Source organism: Solanum verrucosum, unplaced genomic scaffold (assembly GCF_900185275.1).
Source record: "Solanum verrucosum unplaced genomic scaffold, falcon-dt-bn FXZP01000189.1, whole genome shotgun sequence".
Taxonomy (NCBI): Eukaryota; Viridiplantae; Streptophyta; class Magnoliopsida; order Solanales; family Solanaceae; genus Solanum; species Solanum verrucosum.
The window spans coordinates 1791864-1814508 of NW_026020814.1; the positions used below are offsets into that span (position 1 = coordinate 1791864).

Here is a 22645-nt window from a genome sequence, read left to right on the forward strand (position 1 = left end):
GGTGAAAGATTTGGGTAAAAAAAAATTAGATAGTGACTTGAAAAATCTTAGGCTAAGTAAGTTTCAAATGAAATTTGAGTCACCTGAGGTCTAGGATAATTCGGGAAAGGGTTGGGTCACGTTTTCTAGTACTAAGACATTACAGAATTCATAGGGCCATTCAGAATCGAATTCGGATTAGTAAAACTCTCGATATCGAATTGGCGTAAAGATGTTGGTTTAAAATATCAGGGTTCGAAGGTGCGTTTCAAATGGGGCACTTTTGGAGAGAATTCCGAGTTTCTATTCCGTGCAAGTTGCTATAGCAGGTGTCACATCGCTATAGCGGGGGTCCACCGCTATTGCGGGATGAATAAATTCCCGCTATAGTTGATTGGGCCGCTATAGCGAGTAGGGCACCTCAAGCAGGGTCAGTCGGGATTTTGTGCAGAAAAGTTCCCAAAACCTCTTATTTTCTGCAACTTTGTTCTTGAAATTGGAAAGGACAATTTTTCAATTTTTCCACAATCTCTTCCATAAAGGTAAGTTAATTACTTCCCCAACTTGTATTTTGATTCTCGAGCCTTAGAATTGAGGTTGATAATCTTGAGAAAGAGTTTTAATTTGCATTAATGGTGGAAAGAACCCTTAGCTTGTTAGATAGAATGATCATGAGAATGACATGGGGTTTAGAATTTGATCATAATCCGGGTATCCTTAGGTTATTATTGATTGATTATTATTTGATTTATAGTTGTTTTGACAAAAAAACGTTGAGGCATTACAAAAATGGAAAGTTCAGGCTCTTAGAGTTTCCAACGCTTGATTCGAGGTAGACGAAGGTTTGTTTGTTTTTCAAAATATGTAATATGTGCATGTAAACTGTGTTGTAGTATTATTTGTTCAATGCATGTGGAGGAAACAAGAAGGTTAATGTGGAGTGACTTCATGTGATAATCTCATAGAATGAACCTAATTATTTACTTGTGATTTCAAGTTGGTTGTTCATTGTAATTGTGGTTGCGCATGATGTTTGTGGGTGATCCGATCCAATTTCCTTCAATTCATTAATTGCCAATTTCAATTAAACTAGTTAACGATTAACTAATTAATTTTTTAAAAAAAATCACAAGTATACGTATCATATGCAAAACAATTAAATAATAATTTCCACCCTAAATTAATTAACTAATTAATAGTCTTTTAAAACTAATTAAATATTTAACTATATTGATAATAACTAACCTAACAAAGTAATATAAATATTAAATAGCTAAATAACACATCGATAATTAAACCAACTAACTAATTACCACATTAACAAAGAAATTAGCTTAACTAGCATGCATGATGCATGTTTTGAAAATAATTATTAAACAAAAATATAAATAATACAATTAACAGACAATAAATAATTAATATTTAAGAAAACAAGATAGATATAAATTCAAAGTTCAAACTACCAACAAAAAAAAAGTGTATTAAAAGGTACGTTCTATTAATCATAACATTCGCTAAATTTGATATGTTGATGAAATTTATGGATCCAGCTCCCCTCCATTACTCCTTTCCTCTATTTCGTCAAGTGCACGTTTAGATAAGAGACATGTGTCTTATTTAAAATTTAAAGGTTAAAATTATATTATATTAACAAATTAAATATCATAACCATGATTAAATCAACTAATTTTAGAAAATATCTCTCTAAATTTAATAAGAATTATAATATATTCCAAACAAAATTTGATATTTATTAATATCATTAATTTCATCTTATATTTTTACAATTTGATATTTATTAATATCATTAATTTCATCTTATATTTTTACAATTTGATATTTATTAATATCATTAATTTCATCTTATATTTTTACATTTGAATATAAAAATATAAGATGAAATTAATGATATTAATAAATATCAAATTTTGTATGGAATATATGATAAAGCACGGTAACGTTGGTCATATCATTTCCCACCCATAGGTAAAATCCAATTCTTACTAGAATCTGCCCAACAAATTAAAAGAAGAAAAAATAGAAAAGAGAAGGTAAAGAAAAACTACAAATGTGTCCGAGTAATTAAAATTCTTCTTTGTAATTTATATCCTGAGAGGAAAATAAATACGGGAATAGCAAAAACTGATTTTCAAAAGCTATTAATTAATATGATTAGAAGATTTTTATATTTTTACATTTAAATATAAAAATATAAGATGAAACTAATGATATTAATAATCATCAAATTTTGTATGGAATATATTGTAATTCTTATCATATTTGGAAAATAGTTTTCTAAAATTAGTTGACTTAACTATGGTTGTGACATTTGTTAATATAATAAAATCTTGACCTTTAAACTTTAAATAAGACACATGTCTCTCATCTAGACGTGCACTTGACGAAATGGAGGGAAAGGATAATGGAGGGGAGCCGGATCTGAAATTTATGTAGCACATTAAATAAATATGATATAAGTAAATTTCATCAATATTATTTAATCACATTATTTTTATCACTTTTTATTTTTCGTTCATCCATCATTTAGATTCCAAACTCATACCTAACATATATATGATTTTGATGTACGCACCCAATATGTAAGTTTTTTGTCGTACTAGAGTTTGGATAACATCAGAAAACAAAATGAAAAGTGTTTATTGTTACGTACAATTATTTTATTTGTAAACAATTTATATGCTGGCCTCATCTTTGCATCCCGTGAATATACTAATGATAATGAGAAGGGGAAAAGGGAGAAAAGAAATAATAACAACAACGAATTCCACCGGCGATGCACATTAAACATGTTATATTACAATATTTATATATATTCAATTCTATCAATGAGTTCCAACAGAAAATCAAAGCATAAAATATAGTCTTTGCTTTAATTTATTTAACTTTAGAATGCAAACTGGTCAAAGATTCTCCACTCACTATCCTTCTTATTTTTTCACTTTATATTTCTCCTTCTTCTTCCTCGTATATTTTTAAAAAAAAATACCCCACCCCCATTACACCTACCTAATTAAAAATAATAATCTCTATAGCTCAATTAATTAATTATTTATTGTAATTCATCTAATAATGAATAAAATTATAATATTATTATAATAGTAAAATTCTATAGATAAAGTATGAAAATGATAAAATATACGGACAACTTATGTTTATCACACTAATGTAGAGATATTATTTTCAAAAAATTTAAATAACACATATCAGAGCATTTTTTTTTTAAAAAGTACAAAAGAAAAGACATAACAAATACTAGTAAAAAAACATTATACAATATTTACTACGATCTATCTATCAAGGAAAATAGAAGTAGGACATATATAATTTATTTGTGATGGAAAAAGGGTAAAAAACTTAAGTATACAATTTAAGTACCTTAATTACTCCTATATAGCAATACTTTTTTTTCCCACTTATATAGCAATAGTTTTATTTCAAAACTAGAATTTATATTTTTTTTTAAAAACATAGAAATAGTCAGCCACGCTTATCTCCTTGATTTTCTCCAATTATTTCATCATCCCTTATTTACTCAGATTTGTTATATAATCTCTCCCATGAAGAAAGGTCTTTAACAAAAATAAAACTCTATTTCTACTCTGATTTACCGTTCAAAGATGGATACCAATAATTTTTCAAATTCTAATACAACACAACGGACGATGGGACGCATCAGGTATTTGAACAACTTACGATTGATTTGGTGTTTTTTCTCACAATATGTATTTAGTCGTTGGTTTAAATTCTATGTTATTGTGGTTTAGTATAAAATTGATATGCTTTGATAATAGTCTGGTGCAACGATTGGCTGGATTTATTTCTTTAATAAACAATAAAAATTATTAATCGTTTTTAGTATGTTATTAGGTTTAATTGATAGTGAACATGATGGATATGATGTGGTTTATTGGTATTTTGTAGTATGTTTTTAGAAACACCATTATTCATCGTTTTTTTGTGTGCAAGTGATGGTAGATTATTATGTGATATTGATAGTGTAGATAGTTTGGTGTAATAGATATTATTTATTGTGATTTTATAAACACCATAGGTTATAACAAACTGTATTACGAAATTTGTTTTGTGTTGTTTAAATACAACGAAATTATGGTATGTTTTTTGGTAACTGATTTGGTGAAAATGTAATTGATATGTTGCATTCCTTATATAAACACCATAAATCAATAATTTATTTTGGATATGTTGATATTGGTATTTTTTTAGACCTTATACGAAGAACAACTTCAAGTTAGTATTATGGTACATCTATTGGCGTATTTAGTTGTCTGAGTTGGTATAGATAACAAATTTTATTTCATAATTCTCAAATTACTTATGGTATGTGATTTGGTATAATTAGTATCTTGTAGACCTTGTAGAAACACCAACTGCAAGTTATTATTTTGGTACATCTATTGGTATATTTTATTGTCTGACTTGGTATAGATAACAAATATGATATATATTTTGATAACTAATTTGGTGAAAATGTTTATCTAGACCACTAATTTTTGTCTCTTCAGCCGTTTTGAATACCAGCATGATTATTAGTAAATATTTTGGTACATTTATTGGTGTCATAAGTTGCCTGATTTGGTATAGCTAACAAAATTGAAGAATTATTAAATTGGTTATAAAACTTATTGTTGTGATGGTAATTAATTACGTACTTTAGGAGCACCATTCTGCTAATTTTGAAAATTGATTAATAATTTGCAATTTTACAGGAAATTACATGGATTACAATATTGAAGAAGTGATGAATGATGCAAACACCAAATACGAAGACTTAATTAATACTATATCTTCTCAATTGGGTGTGTACACAACCATTTTTTATTTAGAACTCAAATATGTCGTGAGTGGTCCATCTCCACCAATGAAGATTCATAAAGATATGGGTGTCCAAGTTTATTTAGATCAAAAGAGATGAAATTCTGATTTCTTTGTATCTCTTATGTGTAACATGTGTGGATAGCGCTATGGAAGCCATTGAGTACCAAACTGGGATATTCCATCACATGTTTTGGAAGCGGTAATGTAACCACCAATTGCAAGAAAGCAACCAGGCAGAGCACCAAATAATGATCGTAAGAAGGGATTCAAAGAAGGAAGATGCAAAGAGAAGTAAAGTCACTTGTAGTAAATGTGGTACACCCAAGCATAACAAGAAGACTTGCCTCAAATTTACAGATCAAGCTTAACAGTAGTGTGTTGTTTTTATTTTATTTTTACTTGAAACATTATGTAGTTGAAACTTTTAGTTTTATGTTGGTAGGATGAATCGTATTAATGGTGTATGGAATGATATAAACATTCATGTTTGCGAGTTTTTGATATTAACTTATCTTTTTATGCACAAATCTATTTACGTAAATGGTTATGAAATAATTGTAAATTTTAATAATAGAAAACTATGATTTAATTTCTATAATATTGGTGTAGTATTCAAGAGTTATTATCTATAATATGATATTGGTGTAATTATCGTTGTAAGGTTGGTGTGTACGTAATCCTATCCTTACGTTACATACTATCAAAATTGCGGAATCTAATGCATACTGCATTACCCTTGCTACCTTCCATATGGATGTTAGTACAAATCATTAGTTGGTCAATACAATATTGTTAACTTGCTTTGTGTCATTTGCTTGTTGAGTCCTTTTTGAGAGATGAAAGTCGATTGTATCATCTTTTACAGGTCAAAATACGGTAGGAACTGCTCTCTAATAGAAAAGGAAGGAACGATCAGCTGCCCAAAGGTGGGTTGGATTTAGAGTACGATACTGTTGAAAGAAATTGGATCAAAGATTTTAATTGGTTTACGATTTGTATTCTTTGAAGTATCTTAATCTTTTTTACATAAACCTTTTGATTCTTAGTCTATGTGATCTCTGGCACTGTTCCAGCATCTATTGAGCAGCTTTCACGTTTGAAAATATTAAAGGTAAAAGATAACAATTGTGAAATCCAGATGAACATAATTCAAAGAGAGAATAAGAACAAAGAAGAATGAAGAAGAAAAGGAAGAGAGGAGTTTTTTATTTTCCAAAAAAATAAAACAGCGTAGGAAGTAATAATTTCTTGGAAAACTGAAGAGGTGGAAAGATAAAAAAAAATATTTAAAAAACTTAGTAATAACCATTAATTGGTGAGATAAATTTAATACATAATAATCATTCCCCAAAAATATGCACAGAATCCCCAAAAAATGATATACTAAAATCGAAAATAAATAATAATTAAAAACGAAAATTAATTAAATATGCTATGTCTGTAATTTAGAAACTTCATTTGTAATTAAATATAAATATGTGTATATATTGTTAATTAAAGTTTTAAATAGTATACTTTTATAATTTTCACATAGAAAAATCATAAGAATATTTTAGAATATTTTCAGTTAGTTTAGATTTCAATGATTTTTACTGTCACATCACCCATTTAAATTGATAGTAACGTTGTTGGCAAGCAAATCAAACTAGTCAATATATTTAAGCTTGCAAGTCACTAAATAAATAATCAACATGCCTTCTTAAATACAATTTCAGAAAAAAACAACAAATCTACAAGCAGACTTAAAATACAATCAACTTTTAAACAAAATATAATTTGAGTTGTGTTTGTTTATTAAAAATACCTATTCATTTGGGCTCGATGATTAGGTACTAATTAAAAGCCTGATAAATAGAACAAACAATTTTTAAAACATTTTATAGAAATGAACTGAATATTAAGCAATACAATGATCAATAGACTTGATTTTCTAGTTTAATTAGTGATTACCATTGTTTTACGAATTCTATAAAAATTATAATTAATTGATTTTGTTTTGGTGCTTCGTTATTAACCACTATGTTTTTTAAAAAAAAAAGAAAATGTATATACACCAATGAAATTTTAACATTTTGTAGTGTAACGTATAGACATATTTTTTTGAAAGAGTACAACATTTTAATAAATGATAGGAAACTAGAAGAATAAACACGTTGGATGTAATATAATTAGTAAGACACAACCATCTATCTAATGGAACATGCGCATGACCATAAACATATATATATATATATATATATATATATATATATATATATATAAATCAAATAATTACATATAAAATAGACAATAATTACAAAACAAGATTTACCTAAACACTATTGTTTAAGCCTTTTATCACGATTTAGATTGTCGTGAGAGACACCAACATTAACTCTCCAGTGGGAGAGAACCATTTACTAACCTCTCAACCATTTAAAAGAATCAAAATCATAATATAGAATGATAAACGCAGTTTTAAAACAATAATGAAGCGGGTTTCCATAAACTCAACCTAGTATCAAAAATCATTGCGGAAAATAACTCCATAAAATCTGAAAGTCATAGTAGAAAAACTTCAGAATATCTAGAATAAGAAGATGCAAACCCAACACAAAAAAAAACATTAAGTCTAAAATCTAAAATGTCTATATCTGAAAAAGATGGATAACGAGAAAAAGAAGAATCCATGGCATCCCGAAAGAAGTAGCTTACCCTTGAGTTTAGATGTCTTGTTTCTCACAATTGAGGTCTCGAAGCAACCGCCTGAATATGCCATGTACTCCACAAAGAAAGAGCAAGTACAATATTAATACACAAATATCATGTACCGGTAGGATCATAAGGCAAGTTCCAAAACATGTATGTAAACAAATAACTACATGGCAGTAATATAGGCCAACACACACACCAACAGTCACAACATAATGCAGATTCCCAATCACCACCTTAACTTAACCAATGCATGAAATTAGGGGTGTCAAATGAGCGGACTGTGTTGAAACTGGAGATATTAAAGTAGGTTGAAATAGAAATTGAGTTGGGTTCTGACCTGCCCAAGTTTACTTTGGGCTCAAATGGGCTTAAAACGGGTTGAGTCTTGACCAACCCAATTTAACCTTTAATTTCAATAATTTTATATATATTTTTATTTATGTTTTATAACCACAATTTGAGTTTCAACTCAAGATTTTTTTTAAAAAGAAGTTACAATTGGATAGATAAATCCTAAAAGATATAAAATTGATAGTAAATCATACCTTCAATATAGGAACATACATTACATCAATGCAAATAAAGAGTCTTAAAACGGTTTGAAATTGGAGGTTAAATTGGGCTCAATTAATGATTCTCTTATAATGGGTTAAGACTTGAATAAGTTGAGATTGAACCCAATTCAAATTATCTTGAGTCTAACCCTTAAAATTCTGGGCAGGTTATCTATGGTTGAGCACATTTTTTACACCCCTACATGAAACATATCCCATATGATCACAAAATGCACATATTCAGTGTTGTCATAGAACTCACACACAAACTGTTAGTATACTGGTGCAGTACCGAGCCAATCAGTGTTAATATTTCATATTAGGCGTGGTATTGGAGCCAAACATTAGTATCCTATATCGATGCGGTACTCGAGCCAATCATCATGTGGGTCAATCCGGATCCATGTGAGAAAACATATATATATATATATATATATATATATATATATATATAAAATTATGTATTATATTATTAATTAATATAATGAAAAGACACAACTATTTGAATAGTTTTTATCCCTTCCGAAGAGGCACACCTATTTGAATAGATGTGTCCCTTTAGAACTAAGGGTTCTCACAAGAGAAAAAGAAAGAAAGAAGAGAATCTTTTCATTCTCTACTGTTCCAAAAAGAACATACACTTCTTCTGCTTCTTCTCCTTCTTCTTCTCCAATTCCAGAAAGTTTGTGTAAAGATTCTTTGAAGGTTTCTTCTCCAAAAAGTGTTGGAACGAACGATTGTAACAAGTACGATTTTAGACTATGGTTTTATATGATATAGTTCGTGTTTATATACATGTGATTGCACTTTCTAACTGGTGAAACAATATTCAATGATTCCGCAAATTAAGTGTTTGATTAGATTATTCACGAATATTAAACTTCAAACTTACCAAAAATATTATAAATCATATGATAACGGACGACAGACTTCAAACTTACCAAAAAGAGGTATAAATCATACTAATAAGAAATAGTTGGCAAAAAAATGTTTGATAAATGAATACAAACAAGATAAACATGAAAAATAGAATTAGGGTTTAAGTCTTTAAGATCTAAAATACCAACAAGATAAACTTTAAAACAATGTACATACTAAAAAATCTAGAGTTTAGATTTTTGAAAAAAATATAACTTTAAAAGAATTAGGGTTTGATCTTGTATCTTCAAGATCTAAAACACAAATAAAATAAACTTGAAAAAATATACGTACTAATAAAACTAGAGTTTAGGTCTTGAAAAAAATATAACATCTAAGAAATTACGATTTAGGTCTTGTAACGTAAAGACCTAAAACACGAACAAAATGAATATTGAACATAAACTATTAGTTTTAAACCTGGTATATACAAGACTTTTTGATCTATTACTATAGATTCTGGTGTACATCAAGGCACATACTAGTTAATTAATTAATAATTTTTAACTAATTAAGTATTTAATTACATTGATGATGACTAATCTAACAAATTGTCATTAACTAATTTAACAAATTATAACACATTAATAACTATTATTTCATAATATATTGTATTAATACAATCAAAGCATAATTACATAACGCTACAGATCAACAATTTGAAGAATAAACCTATATATATATATATATATATAATATGGAATAGCGCTACTAAATATATAAAAAGGATAGAGAATTAAATATAATTATTAATAAATAAATGTAAAATGAGAAAAATAAATGATAACAACATGATCACATTAATTTGATCATTATATAAAAATATAACCTTTTATCATTACAAAATATAATAAACTTTACAACACAATATCAATTTTCATCAATTTGATCGTTATATAAAAATAAAATCTTTTGTCAATTACAAAATATAATAAATTTTACTACGCAACAAAGTTTTAATAATAGTTATCAAAATAGATATTGTATTTAAACCAACTCCAAACAAGCTATTTAGGTTGCAAATTCCACTGACATAACTTTGGGTAATATAATTGTTTGTGTGACATGCAAAATAAAATTTCTCCATAATTGGATGCGTCCTCACTCCGTGCATTCTTTTTATCCAGTAAAAAAGAGAAGGAAAAAGAAAAAGGAAAACTCCCAATTTCTTTTAATTTTCTTTTGAGAGTTCAATAGAACACGCTCGTTACTGGAGCGTGGTACAACAACATTCCGGCGACTCATAGCCGACGGCGAGGTTTTCACTAACATTATCCATTTGACGGAGGGAGACAGAAGCTACCGAAAATGAGCTATACCTGTCTATTGTTGAACTCATTAACGCCGTCAGTGTTTCCCGTGAAAAGATACGGCAAATCCATATGGCCGTCAGAATTCCGGTGCCGGAAAACCAGAAAGGCATCATCATTGATAGTCTATAGTCGTCTCGAGAATTCTACCGAAAGCAATGCTCAACAGCAACAGCTTAACCTTTCCGTGCTTCGTTTCACTCTCGGTAGACCCAAAAATCTTCTATTTGTCTCTCGATTTCAATCAGTATATACGCATGTATTGTCTAGTCTCTAAAATTTGTGCCTGTGTTGGCTATTCCTTCAAAGGAATACCTGGATTGGACGAATCTTATTTGCCGAGATACATCGGCTACGCATTTGGTTTTCTTTTGGTATTGAATCACTTTCTCGGCTCAGACTCATCCGCCATCACCGCAGCGCAGCTAGTGAGTCAACAATTGTATTCAACTCTATTCATATTTGTTGTCTGCAAATGTAATTTTAATTCAGTGTATTCTGTTTTCTACAGAGAACGGAAGTTTTAGGTCTTCTTCTGGCTGTGTTCTCTGTTATAGTTCCTTACCTTGGGAAGTTTCTTAAGGTAATTTCTCTGTCTATGTATTTTCTGTTGAGATAATTGCACCATTTTGTTCTAGTACATCCTCGGCTGCTAAAACAAATCAAGCAATTTACTTGAGGCTGATCAGTTTATAAAATTATCAAACCAAAAATCAGGATATATTTTATTACCAAGTGGAAATATGTACAGAAACAAACAAGTAACTGAAGTTGCATGTGTCTGCAACTATGTATCCAAGCTACTATTCTAAGGTTAGAAATTTAGCTTCTCTAATCTTAGCTCATGTGCATACGTAATAAATGCAGCCAGCAAAGGACATTCGGCAGATCTCAGCAGCTGCATTCTTCCCTTTCCCATGTGATTCTGCTGAAGCTAATTCATCCAAATTCTAGCTACGACAACCACATCCAAACCTAGTTTTTTGTTATACCCCATTGAGCCAATCTGTGTCTAGTGCTATGATTACCACATGCTGCTAAATTTGGGATGAAGATCCACTTGGGGAATCCATGGTTATTACATACCAGCCTCCTCCATGTAACCTTTTGAAATATTCCCCTCATCTTTTGATACATTCTTTTTATGGAAAAGGTTTTCTTCTGCTGCATTTCAGACACCATGACTCGAGCATCTTCGTCATATTCTTTGCCTTGAAAACCTTTTGTACCATTCAAGTTGTTTGTCTAGGTACAGCCTCCCCTACGCTACCCATTCCATAGTATACATGTACACACTGTACCCGTAGAGTATCTTTCTTCTTGCATAGGTTCCATAGTAATTTTCCTGCAGCTCTATTTCATGTGAAAATATCTAGGATATGTAGCCCTCCAGATGATTTTGGATAGCAAACCTTCTCCAAGCTAACAAAGCTCTTTCCGATATATCAGTTCCTCCTGTCCATAAGAATCTTCTACTGGTGGCCTCAGTCAATTGAATAATTCTCTTTGGCAGAACAAATATTTGGGACCAGAATCTTTATATAGAAAACAATACATTGTTAATCAAATGGACTCTGCCTGCATAGGACAGCTATCTTGTAGTCCAAGATGTAATTCCACCCAACAGAGATTTTTATGGTTTGTTAAGTATTACATTACGAGCAATTGGTTTCTTTAATACTTTTAATGTACGGCCCCTCAAATGCCGTTATTATCGGTTCAGTTAAAGCAGTTTAGCTTTTGTCAGCAATTGAATGGACCAAGCATCAACCAGGTTTTAGAAAAAAAGAAGAAGAAGATATGCTTATATGATATTAACATAAGTTTGAAACTACATCTGGTCACTCATGTTGCATTCATTGTTCTATCTTTAGCACCAGAGAGGTTCGCAACATGCTTATATGATATTCATTTCAACGGTTAATTTCCTTTAACCTGTTGTATTCATATTTTATGTAGATATTTAAGAGACGAGGTCTATATCATCCTTCTTAAACTGGAAGATATGCTATTGAAAAATAAATCTAAAGATATGTTAATGACTAAATTGGATTCAGGGTTCAGTTCTAGTAGAAGAAAGAAATCTTCCTGAAGATGCTGAGCAAGCCTTTGTCATCTCAGAGAACATATCAGATATTCTGAAGGAGGATTTGGCATGGGGAACCTATGTTTTGTTGCGCAACACAAGCAGCATATCAGTGGTATGTATCCATAGACAAGATTATATCAACTTGGAGTAGTCAGAGGATCATTCAAGAAGATAGTACGGATACAATTTTTAAGTTTCAAAACTTACAACTGTGAAGGTTACGTTGATTTTGTAGCTTTTCTCACTTCAAGATACAATTTGTGCTCGTGGCTACTGGAGAACACCAAAAGATGTATTGAAAGCTCACTTATGTGACTGGTTTGAGAAACAGATCCAGCAAAGTGGTCTTCATGATTTGAAGGAGACACTTTATTTTCCACAGGTCTCAGGTATTCATTTATTAATGGCGTTTCTATGAAGGAGATGTCCATTCAAATAGTAAATTACGCATTGTCTAGTTTGAATGAAGGTGAAAACTACACTGTTGTATTATAACGAAGTTACGGTATGTGGTTCTCCACATTTTTGTGATAATCTAGATTCTGAAGTGTGGGAGATGCTTCCAAAAGGAACCCGTTCTCTCCTCGTGCAACCTCTAATACAATCTGAAACCTCAGATTCCAGCCAGAAGTGGAAGAATAATGGTTTTGTGCTTGTGGCTTCCAGCAATAGTTACGCATACAACAATAGAGATAGATCGTGGGTTGGAGCTGTCGCAAAGAAGTTTGGAGGTAAGTGTGTCCATGCAGATCTATAGAGCCTCTAATATTTCTTCAAAGTATGCTATAAACAAATGCTGCTGAAAATAACTTGCATATATTAAAAAAATTGTTCAAAATTTGCTCATTGAGCTAATTTAATGACATCCATAAAGCTTCAAAGCTGCGATTAGGTGCAAACTTGGTTGCAGATATGCTACGGTGTGTACTAGTTGAGTTTCCGTTTTATGTTGACATCTCTTGGTTCAACTCGCTGCCCTAGGCAAATATTTAAGTTAACCTTTTTGCTGCTAGATGTCTTATTTCTTTACCATATACTTAAATCAGGGAAGTGTTCAATGTTTATTTTGGAAAAAGCTTCACCCATGGTGTATAATTGCAGCTTGACACGCTATTGTGAAAAAGATAGTGAAGAAGAGTTATATTTTGGTAGATGGTACTTAATAAGCTTGCGATGGAGATTATCCATGACATTTTATTCTGAATGTATTTAATATTTCAGTTTTCTGCTGTTGAAATCTAATAGCTAGTCTTTTTGATTTAAACTTTTATGTGTTAGTTCACCCTTTCCTTCCTCGCCCACAATGGAAAGAGAATAAGTGAAAGCTTAGTTTCTGACCATAGCAAGATTAGCAGCTGGTATCCAGAACTTATGATCTTACAAGTATCATTCAAGACGCCGTGGTATTTGTAAATTAATTGAAGTCTTTCCCCTCCAGAAGGCTATAGACACAATTTTTTGTATGTAGTAGATCCTCTTTTGGTTCAACCCACCTGAATATAAGCTTATTCATTATTTCATTTCTCTCCATAAATCAGGCTACATTCTGCTAGCTCGTTAGGGCATGTAGCATCATATAAAGTAGGGATGCAATAATATGGTCAAGAAATGCATGGCACCTGAACTTCCCCTGTAATAAACATCATTGGCCCTCATAAGTTTCAAGAAAAATGGTCAATACTGAACCTAATCATGCCCACAAATTCCACGCAAGGACATTAACACAATTTTGTGAAAGTGTTACGGCCTGCAAGGACAATTGGTCCTCCTGATTTTTGATATCAAGATGCTGAATAAGATTAGGATCTTTCACGTCTGAATTCTCTAAGCGGAGCTTGCACCGAGTAGCTTAGTTTGGTTTCTGATTTGAATAATGTTTGAAATGTTCTAGGGATAAAACTGTTTCTGGGACAAAGAATCATTTCTTAAAGACTTAAACCACATTTACTGTCTGCTTCAATCCGAAGGTTGCTAAATCTAGATAGGTGTAAAAAAAAACAACAAAGAGATAAGAGGACCCTATTTAGAATGTGGGTAGAAATCTATAAGAGAGTCTGGCCATAATGACCGAATTGGTTATCTTCATGCATAAGGATCTAATAGAAAAAAGAGTGCTTATTTATTGATAATGGTGGGTCATGATGTTGTGGTAGACCAAACTGGGGGTAATGTAGGTGACAATAACTTCTGTTTGACATGTTATGTAGGTGGCAACACTCTTTCTAATAAGTGCTTCACTACGGAGTTCCAGTGAGACCCAGTGCATAAGTGTTGGCATAGTTGCATTCATGTAGGTGACACAGTTATTGACCTTTGACCATCAGTAGGTTCAAGCAATATTGAGTAATAGCTCCAAAAATCTTGAACGAAACCATAAACTATGACGAACCATTAAATTTCTTCTGTCTTGCTGTGTAAATTATTTACTTTAGCTTGTCCCCAAAAAATAATACTCCATATGTACATCTCAACACTAAAGATTTTCTTAGAACAGCAAATCTGGATAGCATATGGTTGGAGAATATTAAATGCTTTAATTACCAAAAGAGGTTAATGAAAATTTGTGAGAGTTTTAATTCCATATCCCAGATTTTAATGGGAGCTAGCAAAACATTTTTTAATGGTGCTCAGCAAATTAATGACCCAGGGTATGGCTTCCTTTAGTCTCTAGGACCTCCCCATCTGATTATATTTTCTTTACTGCTTTTATTGGCTTTAGTTGTCCTTTCTCTATTAATTTTCTGCAAAGTACTATACTCGGTTCTGTTTGAGCATGTCAGGATATTGCAAATGATCCATCACAAGGATGGTTTGTGCAATAGGAGAAATTGCTATCCATTCTATGAAGTTCAGAGATAAAAATATTCCTCTGTTCTTTAGGCCTAGTGCAATATATATATATATTTTCTTTAAACAGTTAGAAGCCAACTGTCTTAATTATTAGCTTTAAGGTTAGTCATTGGTTCGTATGTAAACTTGGATTGAATAGTGTCTTATTTTTCTAGTCTTTGGCTATTTATCTTGATCTTGTGAAATGTCAATTTAAAGTGTACAGCATTCTGTGACAATTTGCTTTGTTCCTTTATAGGCAAAATTTGAAATCTCCTTGTACCCTATTGAATCTGTATTTGAGGGAGTTCTTTCAATTGTGCGATTAGAACTACAACTACTTTTTAAGTCTTCGAAATGCCATGGCTGGAATTTGGTTCTTTAATGTGTAAGAATATACAACTAATGATGAATCTTTATAGAGTATGCAAGGAGCAAGAATCTAAAGAGGAAAGGGTAAAAAAAATAAAAAAATAACAACAATGATTTAGCGGCTCCATTGGCTGGAATCTAGGTTTAAAGCATGGATGTGGATTTGATACCAAAATGCAACTTGAGCTTCCCTCGGTGTAACCTTAAGTAAAACAAATGCTATTTACTAATTACTACCTGTCAACCAAGTGTGAGGTGGGGGTGGAAAGAAGAATTGCAATAAGAATGAAGAGCTGCCTCAAATTTAGATTGGAAGTATGAGTCTCGAAAAAAAAGGTGGGGTGTTGGGGTGTTGGGGGTGTGGGGGTGGTGGGATATTATTCAGTTTAAGTTTGACATCTTTTAGAGAGTACAATTTCTATATTCTGGCTTTTAGCTGACATGGAAAAAAAATATTCTCAGATTTTATCAGCTGTTTAATAAGTTGCTTATTGTGATCCGACATTTTTGTAACATTCCTTTAACAGCAGTATATCGGGAATTTCTCTCTTGGCTGCATCTGTCTTTCATATCTCTCCATTCATGTACTCTTTACAAGATATCTCAGTGTTGCCTATGGTCCCTTTAGCCTCTTAGTATCTGTTCTTATAAAAACTTCTCCAAGCCATAGACCAGGTTCTGCCAAGGGAAAACAAAGAGTGTTGTGTAGTCTGTAAAATCGATGCTGAAATATGTTAAGAAATGGTTAATCGATGGTACCTTGAGGCGAACAACTTTTCTAATGGCCAGAATCAGGCCTGGCATGAGACATTGCACATCTGTGATATCATGCTTTAGTGTGTAAACCTGATCAACAACAGTTACAAATGAGATTCTCATAAATACAAGGGGGATCTATGTTGTAAATCTTACTACCTTCTTCACGAACACTTGTAGGAATTCTCCTTAGCTTGAGGTGTGTCGAAAGACACCGTTCTTAAGGATATTTCACCTAGTATAGGTGCATCCCCAGGATTCAACAAGCTCTTCTAGTATCAAACTAGGAGCCAAAATCTAACAAAGATTTAATAGAGAAGAAAACCCAACAATATAACCATAATCAGGAAGGATTATACTTTGCTCATTTCATGAAAGTAAACCCAAAAAATCTTATATAGGCAACAAAAGAGACAGAAGGGCTCTAATATTTGGACGTTGTTTCAGAACGTTAGAGCCCTTTTGTCTCTTTTGTTGCCTATATAGGATTCTTTGCGTTTACTTTCATGAAATGGGCAAAAGTATAATCCTGATTATGATTCTATTGCTGGGTTTTCTTCTTCTTCTCTATTAAATCTTTATTAGATTTTGGCTCCTAGTTTGATACTAGAAGAGCTTGTTGAATCTTGGGGGACACACCTATACCGGGTGAAATATTGGACAACGTCTATTGACACACCTCAAGCTATGGAGAATTCCTACGAGTGTTTGTGAATAAGGTATTTTCCATAAGATTTACAACAATCTATGGCCACTGTCTACCGTAGTGAACCGAGAGTATGGTTCAGAAACATACCTCTCCTGGCCTCGAGAAGTAAACTGATGTACTAGATGGGAGCCCTGGTAGAACCAAGCTGTGAACACGCACCCCGTCTTCCCCAAGAACTTGACCCCTTGCCTTGAAGAACAGAAGAAAAAGCAGCCAAATATCAGAATGTTCCTGAAGTCAAGAGATTGCCTTGTCCGTAGACCCAATTACTCCAAAGTTCTGCTGGGTTATAAATGTTATCATGTTATTTGATTTGGCTTATTTCGAAGGATTTACCAGTTCATAGTTCTTCTTTATGTTCAACTACAAGCTTGAAAACTATGAATTGCATGTAGCACCGTGTCTGTAAGATTTGTTGCATCTTACCGGAATATCACTAGAAATGTCATCTCTATTATACAGCTGACCCAAATTGGAAAGGTTGTTAGCAATTTGAACTGCATCCTGGGTTGGAAAATCCTGCAGACAGCAATAATTTCATTACTTTTGACCACTGATTTTGGTAATTCAATAAGTACTAGCATTTAATGAATGACAGGTTTCTTTTTCTTATACTAATAACTACTAGTATGATTGAAATGGTCAGAGCCTACTATATACAATCACTGACATGATGTACGAGAATATTTATACTATTGACAGTTAACTCTGGAATGCATCAGTTCAATCTCTAGTCGCTTTCTTTGTATTAAGAAGATTAACTTTTGTTGATCTAGAGAACCAAAAAACGAGAAACAAATGAGGTCTTGAGCACGTTCGTAGGTGAGAACACTATTGATCTATAAGAGACTGCTCATGTTGTTTAGGCTCTTCCAAAGATGTGTTGGAGAAGTAGAAATAACACTAACTGGTCACTTTTCGACCTTGTAATTGTTCAAATTTCACAGGCGAAATAAAAACTCCATGACAATGACTACATCGAAAAGTCAATTGTTTATGAATTTTACCGATTGGAAAAGAATAAAGAAGATTCGGGGTGTAAAGTTGTAGAAAGGACGACCGGGTCACTGTTAGCATTTGCTGTTTGATTAAGATGACAATAAATTCTACAGAAAGGTTAGTTACCTAATTGGCTGTATCCAGCTAGGTTATGGACCCATGCACTAAGCTTTACTATCATCATTATTATTTTATTCGAAAAGAAGATTTTTATGGCATTACAACATATTAAATGGTGTTAGGTCTTGGCCATGGCCCCCTTCTAGTGTTGAAATTAATAGAATTCCCCTCAATTAGTTATGTGTAGTGCGGGAAAATATCTTCTTCCATCCAAGTGGCGGAACCACAATCTTCATTAATGGTACTCAAAATAAATATTTAAAGATTCAACATTTTAGTGTATATGCATAAAAATAAGTCAACAGCCACGGGGTTGTACTTACCAGAGGATTAGCTCTAGACTCAACAATTTCAACATTGTTATAGTGAAAAGAAGCTGAAATTGCTGCTTGCTGGAGAAGTATGGATCCAATTGAAAGAGTTGGTGCAACCAAACAACCCTGACATCAATGCCAAAAACATGCGCCTTTTTTAATTAAGTAGAACCAGAATTATTTCTTGGCATAATACATAAACGTCCTTTGAATTGACCTTAAAGTACTAAACCCATTGTTTGAAAATGTAATTGGTCATATGATGAAATTGTTGTGTAAATTTGTAAATCTCACCCTGCACCCTCACCGTGCTGGCCTTCTCGCATAACATAGATAAAGCCATGACAGTTTCTTGCTTAATTCTGGGCACGTAAACTACACTATTCATCCCAAATGCTGTTGCCTGCAAAACAAAATTGAAATGATTTTAAGTTTCCACCTTCTTCTGTTTTCCTTTTTTTTTTTTTTGTTAAATAAGTGATACTATTAAGAAGATTAGACCTGTTTGACATTGTCATAAACTGTAGAAGGGTCAGTGAAATCAATGACTACTCCAGTTGCTTTTAACTGCAATAATTGAATTTCACAATGTCAGAAACCATCATTTGGATCAGAATTAAAGCAATATTGGGTCAATTCAAGAACATAATTTTTTGACATGCTCGGATGGTAAACACCCTTCACCTCCTAACTCTGAGATTGTAGGTTCAAGTCACCAGGAAAGCAAAAAGGTTACCTGAGATATTGAACCCAAGACCATGGTAAGGTCGTTAATTATTGGTATTTCTAGAGGCTCTTCCATGCCACAAACCTGAAATTAATAAAATGAATTTCACAAACACAATTTTTTTCTTATAAGTGAATAATGGAAATGAATGAAGCAATTGAATTGACCTGTCCAATATCTTGTCCAACAAAATTAGAATCAACAGCGCCAGCCAATTCCATTCCTCTAGCTTTAGTGACAGCAATAACGGCAGCTCTGCCAATTTCCTTAGCAGCTCCATTTATGATTACCTTCACATTATTTTGAGATGATGATGATGAGCAACAGATGAATGGCTTTGTCTTTATAATTTTTTTAGAATTAATAAAGTATGTTTGGCAGCTTAAAACCGCCATGGATATATGATTACAGTCTTTTGGTTACTCTGTTTCTCAAAATTTGGATAAAAGTTTACTGTTTTGTGTTAAAAGATAAGGTTTTTCCTGCCTTTCATTATGTCCTTGTTCAGACGCACACGTACTTGCTCTCTATATTTATCACAATTATTATATCAAAGTGTTCAATTGGACTCGCCCGCAAAATGAAAAAAGTACTTAGGGTGTCTGCGATATAATAGTGATAGTGATTGACAATAGTGGTAATTGGTGTCGTAATGGTTGGAGGGGGCATTTGTTTGGTGGATGTTGATGATGAAGGTGGTTGGTGGCAATAGCTAAGTTAGAAATTTCTTTAAGGGTGTTCAGATATCAATATACATGTATATAGAAGTAATTTTTAACCAATATAACGTCAATATATAAAATATAATTTTATGACGAAGCCTGAAGGGTATTCAATGGACCATCCATCATTCTGTAGCTCTCAGTTAGTTGACACTCTGACTTTCACCTTATTGGTGTGAGTTTAGTTTTCTACCTTGTAATCTTCTCTCCATTTTTTCTTGTTCGCTTTATGATTTATCCCCAATTTTAAAAATAAATTTTTTAAAAATAATTGTGCGTGACTCCGTCATTGGTTGATGGTGGTAGAGATTGCTGGTGAAGGTGCATAGTTTTGGTGTTGAAGGTAATTGTACGATGATAATGGATAAATTAAAGTAGTGACAAGATATTACATACATGAACTCTCTACATAAATTACGTCTTAATTATTGTATTCTTTTAGCATCTTAATTATTGTATGATAATTAATGATATAATACAAATTTTGAAGGATCAAAATATATTCCGAGCATATAAATGATTTGTAAAGAAAAACAAACAAATGTATATTTAATAGGTTGAGATGTGAACACTTCAATTTCTGACCCATTCTAATAAATGAAATTAATGGGGCCCATATCTTTTTTAAAATTTAGGGACCCTAAAAATTAAGTTGAAAAAAGAATTAGGTAAACTACATGAATAGCCATAAAACTCAAAATAATTATATGTTCATATCCCAATCCAAAGTAATTAAAGAAATACTCATTCTCTCAAAAAAAGAATTACAGCCCATACCCTCATTCATTAAGGTTGATAAATTTCGCTTAACTGATATTAAATCAGTATTATATACTGTATTGATATCATTAAGGCTGATAATTTTGCTTAACTGATACTAAATCAATATATATATATATATATATATACGATATTGGTATCACTAAGGTTTCTTGTTCAGAAATTACTCATTAGTCAATGATACTACAAGAATATATGTATATTGTTGTATATTAGAGAGTATGCATGTAATACATAGGTAGAAATAATTTATAGTGTTTAGATTTGGCTTTTCAATTTGACTTATAAGCGAAAAGTTATAAGTTCAAAATTTTAATTTTTGACTTTTTTTCTTATTTTTGTTAGTTAGCTTAAAATTAAGTGCTTATAAAATTTTCTTTTAAATTACCTACTATAAAAATTGTTTAAAAGTTATTTTAGCTTTAAAATACTTAAAATAAGCCAATTCATACTAAGTCTTAATTAATTTGCTAACCCGTTCTTGAAGTCCTCATTGAGCACGAGATACATAGGATTTTTATTTTTTTTCAATTAGAAGTGGAATTGTGCATATGTGGGGTGATGTTAAAAAAAAAACCATCCAATGTTTGGTATTTAGTGATTATGTATTTAGATTAGCTTGAACTCGCTCCTTCTGATTAATTAATAATTAAATAATTACCGCTCTTTGATGGTAACGTAACTAAAAAAGGACTTGTCTTGAGTTCAAATCAATGGCTCTTTTGGGTAGTTAATTTATGGGAAAATTAGCCAGACAAGCAAACATATATTAGTTGATTAGTTGATTAGTTAATATAGTTACAATTTGCCTTAATTATAAATCGTGATATACTTTTAGCTATAATTACACAATTCAATTTTTTAATTTTGTATAATTCGCACGTTTGTATAATTCGAAATTTGTATAACTTTTTATAATGTAATTTTGTATGATATAATTTGTATAATTGTTTAATGTTCAAATGTTTGTGTTTGTATAAATTCGTTAGTTCGAGTTTATACAAACGAATTTGTTAATTATAATTATACAAACTCACCCATGAATTATACAAACTCGCGACTTATACAAACTCATGAATTATACAAACAATGCAACTTAAACTGTAGTTACAGCCTGTAAATATGCAAACTATAGTTATGGAGCATAATTAAATTTATTATAGTGATTATTTTTGAAAGTTTCCCTTAATTTATTGCCCAAATTAATTTGTAATTAATTATGTAAATGTAAGTTGTGGCCTGCTTATGTAGCCATTGAACCAAATCTATGAACTGAAAAGCTTATAGAATGTAAACTAAAATTTGGTTTTAATTTAAATATACTGATATTTTTTTTTCTTTTTACATTATTCTTAATTTAATTGTTTACACAGATAGTATCTCAATATTTCTGTTATCAATTAATATATATGAGTAATATTATATATAGCTGATAATTCTGAGTAGCTAGTTAATACAAAGTTACAAACCTTCACAGAGGAATTAACAAAAAAATGGATATGGGTCAAAATTTCTCATAAACTATGCGAAATAGATCACCTATACCATTTATTATACTTTGGGATAAAATATCTCCTCGCTATTATTTGAAGAGATCACAAATATCCTCGAGAGTTGACAACTCAATTTTTAGTGACGTGACAAGACAAGTTATGTGAGATTGATCTCTCCACCTAAGCATTGCCAACTAGAATTCACTACAAGAAAACATCACCACAAAATCTAAGAATATTGTCACCGAAGGTTTTTCACTGCTTTTTAACATTAGATTATAAGAACAATTTTTTTTTATTTTTTATAACAGGGACATTATTTAAAAAAAACATAAATGACGTAATTAAGGAGAATTTTAAAGACACTATAGGTTTTTATTTTTATATCATATATAAATGCATAAAATGTACAATAATACATTG

General features: G+C 31.4%; 2 protein-coding genes across 4 annotated transcripts; one reads left to right on the forward strand and one right to left on the reverse strand.

Annotated features, from left to right (window-relative positions):
• The first annotated feature begins 10135 nt into the window (after nt 1-10135).
• Nucleotides 10136-13286, forward strand: LOC125813240 (protein COFACTOR ASSEMBLY OF COMPLEX C SUBUNIT B CCB2, chloroplastic). The gene is made up of 6 exons (XM_049492722.1): nt 10136-10518; nt 10622-10740; nt 10824-10895; nt 12370-12513; nt 12637-12790; nt 12941-13286. The coding sequence occupies exons 1-6, from the start codon at nt 10311-10313 to the stop codon at nt 13156-13158; spliced, it is 915 nt and encodes a 304-aa protein (XP_049348679.1). The 5' UTR covers nt 10136-10310; the 3' UTR covers nt 13159-13286.
• Nucleotides 13287-16044: 2758 nt separating this feature from the next.
• Nucleotides 16045-19717, reverse strand: LOC125813232 (dihydrodipicolinate reductase-like protein CRR1, chloroplastic). 3 transcript variants are annotated; one of them, XM_049492713.1, is made up of 9 exons: nt 19395-19711; nt 19237-19311; nt 19002-19067; nt 18808-18903; nt 18510-18626; nt 17494-17586; nt 17155-17256; nt 16362-16448; nt 16045-16280 (listed from the first exon to the last, which is right to left on the reverse strand). In XM_049492713.1, the coding sequence occupies exons 1-9, from the start codon at nt 19620-19622 to the stop codon at nt 16248-16250; spliced, it is 897 nt and encodes a 298-aa protein (XP_049348670.1). In that variant the 5' UTR covers nt 19623-19711; the 3' UTR covers nt 16045-16247. The 3 variants fall into 3 exon arrangements, with proteins under 3 accessions (XP_049348670.1, XP_049348669.1, XP_049348671.1); XM_049492712.1 differs by having other exon boundaries at nt 16045-16448; nt 19395-19714; XM_049492714.1 differs by lacking the exons at nt 16045-16280; nt 16362-16448 and having other exon boundaries at nt 17162-17346; nt 17404-17586; nt 19395-19717.
• Nucleotides 19718-22645: the final 2928 nt, after the last annotated feature.